At 37.0% G+C, this 10,914-nt stretch overlaps 1 protein-coding gene across 1 annotated transcript; it reads left to right on the top strand.

Annotated features, from left to right (window-relative positions):
- The first annotated feature begins 24 nt into the window (after nt 1-24).
- rab22a (RAB22A, member RAS oncogene family) lies at nt 25-10,641 on the top strand. Its single transcript, XM_081379824.1, has 7 exons — nt 25-383; nt 1,027-1,106; nt 2,964-3,045; nt 6,103-6,174; nt 6,637-6,743; nt 8,072-8,181; nt 9,896-10,641. Exons 1-7 carry the CDS (start codon nt 348-350, stop codon nt 9,994-9,996), a joined length of 588 nt encoding a protein of 195 aa, XP_081235950.1. The 5' UTR covers nt 25-347; the 3' UTR covers nt 9,997-10,641.
- Nucleotides 10,642-10,914: the final 273 nt, after the last annotated feature.

The raw sequence follows: 10,914 nt of genomic DNA, 5'->3' as shown, positions 1-10,914 counted from the left end.
GAACGGTTCATTGAAACGAACTGTTCGAAAGAACCGATTCGCGGGAATGACTTCTCATAACTAGACTCGTCAACCGGAGTTCAAGATGGCGATCAGCGAGCAGCTATTATCGCAACTAATCGATCATTAATATACCATTTCAGTCCTCATATTATAAGAAGCTTTACGCGTTATGTCAGTATTCCACGTCGCCTTCTTATACCATCATAAAGCAGTGGATATCCGACACTAGTGTATAGATAGAGACTGTGTGTGTTTTTTTCTTACGTCAAAAAGAAATAGTTGCTGATCAGGTTTATGAAACTATTTGGAATGATTGGGAAGTTTTCATTAGTTTGGAGGTCATCATGTCGCTAAGAGAGTTGAAAGTATGCCTTCTTGGGGTAAGATTTATATTCACTTTTTACGACTCGACGTTGCTATTATGGATTGCAGTTTTGGTGCAATATTTTATGTTGTTATTTCTCTTTTGATGATCGATCATAACTGTGTTATTGTATGCTATAACTTGTAATAAAGTGTGTCAGTGGTTTTACCTGTTGTGCAAGCTTTGGGGATTTCTTAAGCATTACAGTAACATTTGTGGACGATGACGTATTTAACCACCCATTCATAAGTGGATGATAAATGTCTAGAGAGTTTTTAAAAAATTGTTCAGTAGATACATATAAGGTGTATTTACTGCTCACGGATTTCATTTGACAATGTTTGTACTATTACCTATATTTACACATATATTGACAATAAATGTGTCCTTTTAGTCATGTGATTTGTAAACGGGTAGTTAACATGACATGCCAAGCAGAATCTGGCAGTGTGACATTCTACACTTCATATAAAAGTAAAAAAATAAATAATTCTAATTATATTGATTGTTTTATTATATTATAACCATGTAATATTATCAGAACATCTGACAAAAAACAAATATATACACTTTTAATTGTATTTTTTAGTATGGAAAACTGCATCAAAAGTGAATTATGTGTTTAATAATATATATGTGATTTTTATCTTGTGTCCTAGGATACAGGAGTTGGAAAGTCGAGTATCGTGTGGAGGTTTGTGGAGGATAGTTTTGATCCCAACATTAATCCCACAATTGGGTAAGCTTACTGCAAAACATGCTTACTGGGAGGTCAAGCTGACTGATGCACTGTAAAATAAGAAAAAACCTGCACGTTTTGAAGGATTTCCACATAGCAAACGCAGCAAGCCGTGACATGCACTGAAATGGAAGATGTTTCAGGCAAAACAAATTGATACTTAGTGTGTTGAAATGTCCTCTGGATTAGAGTCAGAAAGCACTGTATAAAAAAAAACTTGATGGATTATTTGCTTTAACAATGTTACGATAATAATTCAATCTCTTAAATAAGATAACAAGATCTGCTGACCAGCATCTGGGACTTCCCTGGTGGTGCTGAGAAGTCTGAATTTAATACAGATTCTCTTTCCTTCAAGTGATTTAATATTCAGCATTGATTGTGTAATGCAAGTGGCATCACAGTGTGTTAAAGATTTAACATGTGACCTCTTTTAATTCAGTTACGTAAGTCTAAATTCAATTGACACACATTTCAGGGCTCAACAATAAAGATTTTTCTGCTGTCCCAGTCAGGCCAGTCATTTCTGGGCTAGTCAGTTCCCTGCTAGCCCACAAACAATGGTAATATTGCTAAAAGGGAAATCATGCTTTTCTCAAGTTCCTTTAACTTTAGTTTTCTAATTTCAATAATAGCTGGGAATTATGCTGCTATAATTCAACTACTGTGAATCCAAAACACAGTTTTAATAGATAAAAAATAGGGCTGGGTTAAAAATACTGATTTCTCGATTTTAATGCATTATCATTTTGAAGAACCGATTTTTCAGTCTATGTTGTTTTCAAATGATGAATTCTGTGAATGATGAATGAGTTTTGTAGTGCGCTTTCCATCCAATAAATTATAAAAAGCTTTGTGCTTTGTTACTTCTGATAGGAAACAAAGTCTCAGCTTTCTAATTCTGTCAAATTTATTATAAAAATTTAAACAATAAATACCGTTTTGGCGCTCTTTAATGTGGCATGACAGATTGCTAGCACCTTCAGTTTAAGCGAAGCCATTCAGTGTCCAAAAACTCATTATGGCAAGCTAGAAAAATAAGCATTTTGTTAAATATGCACCATATTGCATATTCATTGTACTTTTAACTTAACTTGTTCTTCGATATTTAATGTATGTTATAATGTAATGTTTAATGAATGTCATGTTTTTATGACAGCCACCATTTAAATGTTTATATATTTTTAAAAACATCATTAGAAATGTATTATAATGTTGTTATTATTATAAAAGCTTCTTTAGGCTGTGTGTAATTTCAATGTATGTGTAATTTAGCCTTCAAATCATTTTATTTCAGCCTTTAATAAAGTGATACACCAACTAGGGTTCCCTGTATAGTCTACTGCATTAGTTGAGAGATATTTTATTCTTGAGGAAGTTTGTACCTGTACCTGAATTTGTACCTGATACGTACAATATTAAATTTCAAGCTTGTGAATCAATAGAATCAAATCGTGAAATTTGTGTCAATTCCCAGCACTAAAAAATATGGTTGGCATATTGTTATTTTAACCAATTCTAATTGATGTTTCAGTGCATAACAGAAAACCTGATTTTTTAAGTTGACAGGGGCATAACAACACATATAAAGAACATAAAACAATTTGTGTGTATCTGCACCTGGCTCTTGTAAACTTTCTAAAGATGTCTATAAGTTGGTCCACATGACACACATTGTCTTATATTGTAATAAAATATATTAAACAAAGCTTAGAGTCTTATTGGCAGCTAAATGCATTGTAAAATTTGCCAAAAATATTTAATACATGAGATCTGCAGATGTCTCAGATTCCATGCAGACCTATTTGTATAGTGTGTGCTTAAAATTATTATTGATCATGTGCATTTTATTTTCAGGGCATCATTTATGACAAAGACTGTGCAGTACCAAAATGAGCTTCACAAATTCCTGATATGGGACACAGCAGGACAAGAAAGGGTAAACACAGCAACAATCACTACACACACACACACACTTGGGTGACAAACAAGCTGTTTCACTTTTTGTTTTTGCAGTGCCTTTATAGTTCAGGCAGAGGGCAGTATTGCATGCATTCTCTCACTATTATGCAGGCATGCATTTGAGCGAGAGACAGTTTAATGTCATTTGAAAGGGGCTGGTTTTCTTCAGATAGCTAGATACGCTCTTCTCCCCCAAAACGTTCTACGTTAGGAGAGACAGCTGAAGAGTACGGATGACATCTCATATTTTGAGATGTTTATAACCGCTCACAATTTAACGGCAGTCTTGAGGCTGTTTGGAATATGATCTCCTCTCATGTTTGTCTGTGATGTTATGTGAAGCTAAATGTAGAATGCCAAGCGGCCCACACAAGCTGTTAGAAAAAATAGTTTCATACCATAGGCCAGATTTACTAGCAGCTTGCGCAAGTGCAAGTCCTCTTTTGCTGTTAAAAAACTACTGTCAGGATTTACTAAAGACACGCGGTGAAAAAATTGTGCTGAGAAGGCGTATACAGGGTTATTTTTTGCATATTATGCATTTGTTCGAGTTCCCTTTCTGATGCAACATTTATGGGAGAAGAGTTTTTAAATGAATCATGCAAGGTTATTTACTGAGGTTTGCGCTATATATTCTGCACTACTTTCTTGGTTAAATGTAACAAATGTGTGGGGTTTGTCACATTCAGTTCTTTGTTCAAAATATAGACAAGGCCACATATTTCCGATCTTGTTTTGCTGGTATTATAATTTATAACAAAAAAATAAATCTGTCTTAGATATTTGGCTCCCATTGCATATGGGAAAGTCTGACTTATCGAGCCTCTTTACCCTCATCTGGACCTGTTTAGCGCTTTGATGTATTCCCACCGGTAAAGATGGTGCAAGTTCATCATCGTGGCCTATGAGTGGTTAAAGAGGTCAAGTTTTCTTTGCTTTTCTTTGTTCGGGATACTCCAGAGCCTGATGGGATGAAATGTTAGGCCTTGTCAGAGATAAGAGTTTGAGAAAAACAACTGAAGCCAGAATCTGTCTCTCTTCCTTCCTCCCTCTTATTGGAAGGGCTCTTTCTTCTTTCTTTTCTAACTTCAAGCTCTATTGTGATTTTTGTGAAGAGAAGACAGTTCTATCCACAGTTTCCTTACTCCTCCGGGAGCTGTGATCGGGCTTTTCACTGGCTGTCAAGCTCTTGATTAGATAATTATCCGGCACATTGCTTTTTAGAACAGCATTGTAGAAACATGGCTTGTTTTGTACTTGTTTTGATTTAGTGGCTTTGGAGGTGCATTAAATTGATCAAAGGTTATCGTAAAGACTTTTACATTATTGCAAAAAATGTATTTCAAATAAATAATTATAAAAAATGTTCCTTGAGCACCAAATCAGGATATTAGAATGATTTCTGAAGGATCATGAGACAATGTAGAAAATTCAGCTTTGCCATCACAGGAATAAATGACATTTTAAAACACATTAAAAGTACTGTATTTTTGATCAAATAAATGCAGCCTTGGTAAGCATAAAAAACTTAAAGAATCTTATCGACCCCAAACTTTGAACAGTTGAATTTAAAATGGGCGAAAAGAAATGCCATATTATAGCTTGTAAAGTGATTTCACAAGGTCTTTAAAATTGAATAGTTGACTTAACGGCAAGATACATTTGAAGAGGTAGTGAGTGAGTGACTGGAGGAAGTTGGATGAGAGAAAATGCAGGAGGAGAGTTGGAGAGGGACCACACAGTCTGGAATCCTGGGATATGTCTAAGGAGACATCCTGCAATTTTAGTCAAAAGCTAAACTGAAGCGTTTCCTCTTCCTTGTGCAGCAAACTCAGCCAAAAACAGCTATAAATGTGAGAAACTGTGTCAGTCAAACTTGATTTACTAATTTTTATTGGCAAAAAAAGATGGTTTAAGCATTGCTCTGACCTGTTGTCTTAACTAAAATCCAATTTGTATTCAGCATTTTTATAAATTAAATGATAAACTTTGTATAAATTAATTTGTAGAGTATAGTTATAAATAACTGATCTCACTTAGTACTGATTCACTGATCAGCAAAACCAGTTGAGCACCTCAAGCTTTAGGGTCCAAGTGGTTTTTGGGTCCTCTGTATATTATTTACAATTTATGTACAATTATGCATTTTGCTGTATTTACTTTTATTGATGGTAAACTGTTAACAGCTCATGCTGTTAATGAGCACAAACATGTTTGCAGCTCATAACCTTTAACCAAAACTGTAAATTTGCCTAAAAAATACTTTAATTTCTAAACTGTGTATTTGATTTTAAGATTATTTCATAAGCTAGCTCACGCCTAAACTTTAGAAAGTATGTTAAAAAAACAAACCTGTCAGGGTTTCTCATCATGTCTTTTCTCTCTAGCCTCTCTCTTAATCATTCATTTTATAATCCACTTTTCCCCTCTTTTAGGTCTTTTTTTCAGTGGAATGGCTTACTGGATCCAGCTTGTTTTTATTAATCAGGCTTTTTTGTCTATTTTTGACAACTGGGGTCAAACAAACCAACTATGCTATTTTATAATGATTAAACGCTAACAACTTCTGACACGTTGCGCTCATCTTTCCCCTGATGGCTCCCACATGTGTTGATATGCCTTTCCTTGCAGTTCCTCTACTCAAGCTCCCTTGGCTTGTCCGTCTGAAACACAATTCTCCTTTAGGTTTTAACGGTGGCTCACTTCTAGGGTTTTTCACCATGGGTTTCCCTAACCGCTGTCTGTTTGTTCTGTTTGAAAGGAACAAGTTGGAATAACATGCGTTTTTTGTGTGTGTGTGTTTGAGCAATCCTTTTAATTCAGCATGAAACTCGAAGGAGACCTCCGCCAAAGCGTACAAATTCTTTTAAAGCTCTGAAAATAAGCATATGCAGGTTGAGATTGGCCGCTCGGCCCCTAAGAAGGGATGTTGGGTTGTTATCAGTGATGACTAAGTCTTGCTTTTTTTCCCTTTTTTTAAAGTTTCGGCCATTATTTTTCTCTAACATCTGCATGTTATCTGTTTCGCTCTTAGTTTCGTGCCCTGGCTCCCATGTACTACAGGGGCTCTGCTGCAGCTATCATTGTGTATGACATCACTAAAGAGGTAATGAAACATTTCTTCATTATTACTACACAAATCTCTCTGCTGGTAAAGCTATTAAAGGCATAGTTCACCCAAAAATGAAAGTTCTGTCATCATCTACTCAAATTCATGTCACTCGAACTACGTAAGATCTTTTTTTTCCATGGAACATTAAAGGAGTTATGGGCTGAGGTAAGACTTTCAGTGAGTAGCGGGTTAAATGTCAGTCTGTTCCTCACACAAAGCTATCGTATGGCTTTAGAAGACTTAGTGCACAAGTCATATAGACTACTTTTATTGTGTGTGTTTTTTTTGTGCTTCCATTCATGTTCAATGAATGGAAGACAGTCTGCTAGGTGACTCTTTTTGTTTTCAACTGAATAAATGTGACCACACAGGTTTCGAGCAACATGAGGGGCAGTAGATGACATAAAAGTTTGCTTGTCATTGCTTGTCTTGAAGATCTCTTCATCTCTCACTTAGGAATCATTCCAGACGTTGAAGAACTGGGTGAAGGAGCTTCGCCAGCACGGACCACCCAACATAGTGGTGGCTATCGCTGGCAACAAATGCGATCTATCTGATGCCAGGTGAATTCCAGCATCCTTGCCACAAAAGACTTCACATCCTGTCATCTCTATTCAACTTGAAGGGATGCACCCGCAATGGCTGTCAACTCAATTTGACGTCGGGAAAAGACCCACATATTTGCTGTCAACTTGTCTCGACTCATTGAAAACAAGATCGCACACGTACCGTTACCATAAGCATAACTTGTGATGAAAAAGAAATCCACTCTTCAGCGGTCTGTAATTTATCTTTCCACTTTAAATTGCTTCACTCTTCCCACAGGTCCAATGATATGTCTTGGTTCACCATTGCTTTCTTTGGCAGTGTTAGTCAGCTGTCATTGTGGTTGTATTTTACTTCTCGAAACCATAAAGACCGAGACATTGAATCTGAGGAATAGCGTTCGCAGCGCAAGCCATTCAGGCAATAAATATCAGGGAAAATTCTTGCAATTGTTCCGTCTGGCACATAAAGCTTAGATATTTCTTTTTCTAGCACAACCGGTGCTGTTCTCGGTGATCCACAGCCGTTATTGTTTCTTTACATATTTTTTGCTTCAAGTTTAAGAGGTTTGCTCCAAAAACTTGCTTTCAAACACTGTCATCATGGAAATGTACTTACTGATAACATTACCCCTACTTGTAGATCTTAATAGTATTTCAAATTATATTAATTAAAAGCATAAACTAAAAGCATTACTTTTACTCCTACTTGGGGTTAGATATTTTATTGGATGTGCGATTTTTCAGTTGGTGGAGAAAGCGGGCAAAAATCCCATAGTCTTTCACTTTCACCACATATATTTATAGGGCTAGTATGCAACCACCCACAACCAACAAAAATCTAGTTGATCGAAATGCTTAAAGAAAACATCACTGCCTTGGCGGTTAATCTAAGAGATCAAAGCGTCAATGGAAAACTGATCCATTGTCAGTGTGACTGGCCTGATATGTAGCACGGGTGCAATCTGATCAGCACCTGTGATCAGGTGACAGGTGCTCAGAGAACTAGCACACAAAAGTTTACCTCCAACATGCTGCCTTGTGCTAGTTATACACCACCATCACTCAAAAATAAATACATGAGCTTAACAAGGTTCATCCCACTCAGATAATCTCTCACTCAACCACGGTATCTGTTTAAATCCTTCTAGTCTCAATATCAATAATAATAGTAATAACATGCTACACATTTTGAGAGTTTGAAAATATCAGAATTCTTCATTTATGAAACTGATTACCTATTAGTGTGGTATTACTGCTATTGCTACTGCTCTTTATTACTCACATGTGTTACTCCACTCTCTTATTTCACCCATTTTCTGTTGCTTTGTCCTTTTGTTTTCCAGAGAGGTTTCAGAGAAAGATGCCAAGGACTATGCTGACTCCATTCATGCCATATTTGTTGAAACCAGTGCCAAAAATGCAATTAACATCAATGAAGTCTTCATTCAAATAAGTGAGTATAATATTAACTAGTCATTATCAGTGCATTGTGTCATTAATAAGGCCAATTTATCAAACAATCTAGAAGCACTCATTCAGAGCCCTGTGATTTTAAATGTTATCATCTTCTCTAGATTGAGCTTGATCACAGGCAGCTTTGGTTTTGATGAATGCTGTTTATTGCAACACCATTTATTATTAAAACGATAATGAATGCATGATCTATAATTGATCCTGATGGTGGTGAGAATAGTGCTTCTGTGGATACTTGTTCTCGCCACTTGGACCCAGGGCAGTGGATGGGTTACAGTGGATACAGATCTTTTACCATGGATCTTGGCAGTTGCCCCGTCAAGGAACAGGCGTGACACCATGCTTGTGACTTTTGTAGAGGCACTGAAATGGCAAATCATTTTTGCTTTTTTTTTTCTCATGCATATTTTTATTGTCAATTGCTGCGTTTACATGGACCCTAATAACCCTTGACTAGTAGCACAGTCAGAATAAAAAAGTCACATGTAACCACATCAGAATAAATTGGCCAATTCGATTAAAATTTCATTCAGATTGTATGTGGTGGTTTAAACATTTTGTGATCCGATTGAGATGACATGTAAACACTGAATCGGAATGAAACCTGAAACTGGAAAGTACTGCGCATGGTCAATGACGTAGAAATGGCGTAATGACGTATGATGCACGGAATGAGCTGTTGTTATTGTTGAATAAAGTGTCATAATAGTGACTGTCATTCTAAAATTCTCCTTCCACTCATCGTCTTTGAAGTGGAGCAGGACAACGTCCCACCAGTCCTTGTTTCAAACTCTCATCCACAGGCGCCTTGTTTTGGGCGGGGAAAAGGGTGTTTTTACTGCTTAATAAGCAGCACGGCACAACGGTTCATGTGCTCGCGTCTCCTAATTAGGACCCGAAGTAGATAAATACTAGTCTCCCAGTTTAGAAAGTCTCCTCTTTAAAACAAAGAAAATATGCAATATAGAAGAATTTTTAGTATGCCCAAACAGCGGGAAACTATATTTGTGCAGTGTGAGCATGTCAAAAAATAAATTCCGATTTAAAGCTTGTGACGTATTAACGCGCACATTAAAGGGGAACTTGGCACCTCTAGCCATTTCTTCACTGATTTTCCCTTTTGTTGTCGCGTGTTTTCTCAACGAGCTCCCCCTACAGCTGTGGGCCGTGTATTTCACAACACTGTAGTAAAAAAATCGCACTTGCGGCACCCTCCTCCCCCTTTCTGCTCATGTGCATTTGTTATTATGGGAGCCGGCCAACTTTATCGTGTGGAGCTCTGTCTACCGAGGTGGGTAATACATCACACACAGTATCATATGGCGTGTGTATTTATGTTGAATTGCCGTAAAGCAGTTTGTGTTTCTCACTCGTTCTCGCTTCTCACGAGACTTCCTATTTCCAACTTACCGGGACGTTAGTCCCCATGTTGCAAGGTTGGTTTTCCGCCGGGGAACGCTGGGGAAACGCTGGGGAGAAAGTCACCATTCTCACCAGAACATGTTATTTAACCATCCAAATGATTTCTAAACGGATTTATTAAGTTGAAATAGTTGCCAAATTCCCCTTTAACAAAATCACTTTATTTAGCGTTCATGTAAACACTAAGATCGGATTTATCAATCAGAATTGAAACAAAAGGTGTCCATGTAAACGTAGCTAATGTCATTATGCTCCTTTTAATTTCTTTATAGGTCAAAGGATCCCAGTTATAGATGCAGATGGGTCTGCAGTCAAGGGCTTCAAACTTCGTCGTCAACCATCAGAGTCGACCAGGGAACGTACTTGCTGCTGACGCAGTCGTAAACAGTTTGGCCAGATCCTCTCCAGCCTCAGTTTCTTTCTATTAGTAAACAAGGAGAATAGCAAATGAAGAATGTGATATTACAGGGGAAGTTATGGAACTTCCTTTTGGAGCCAAATAAGAAGTTCTGTTAATAATGGAATGAGATTAATTGTCTGAATCCCGATGCAATGGTCACTTCTTTGAAAAAAGACGCTCTTCAGCCCCCGTTCAAATGTCCTTGGGGATCCATTTCTGTTCTAGATTACTGGCCAAAATCAGACAGCAAAGAAACAGATCAACAGATCAGATACTGTCCTGTCTTGCTCTCGCTCTCTCTCTCTCTCTCTCTCTCTCTCTCTCTCTCTCTCTCTCTCTCTCTCTCTCTCTCTCTCTCTCTCTCTCTCTCTCTCTCTCTCTCTCTCTCTCTCTCTCTCTCTCTCTCTCTCTCTCTCTCTCTCTCTCTCTCTCTCTCTCTCTCTCTCTCTCTCTCTCTCTCTCTCATTCATTCTTGCAAAAACCTCTGCCAAACTCTATGAAGTTTTCAAGTAAAGCTATTGTCTGTCCGTCTGTACATTTGAAGAGTTTCAGCACTCCAAATGCAAGCAACACAGCTTTCTTGTCTCACTATTTTTGCACATCTTTGATATATATGATAAAAAAAATATATATATATATATATATATATATATATATATATATATATATATATATATATATATATATATAAATGGGCGAATCTCATGAAACCTGTCATAAACATATCCAGGTCACATTTCACTCAAAAAATTATATTTTGCAAATCAATTTAAAGTCTGTTGTTAGGACTATTTTTTAATGCTCCTAAAAATAGACCTCATTATATTTTTCTTGTGATTTTGGGGGTAAAATGTGACATGAGATTTACTCAAACCCATATGTAATATTTAC

This window comes from Scardinius erythrophthalmus (genome assembly GCF_964197995.2).
Source record: "Scardinius erythrophthalmus genome assembly, chromosome: 12".
NCBI lineage: Eukaryota > Metazoa > Chordata > Actinopteri > Cypriniformes > Leuciscidae > Scardinius > Scardinius erythrophthalmus.
The sequence above is the reverse complement of the archived record's forward strand: the minus strand, read 5'-3'. Positions and strand labels throughout refer to the sequence as shown.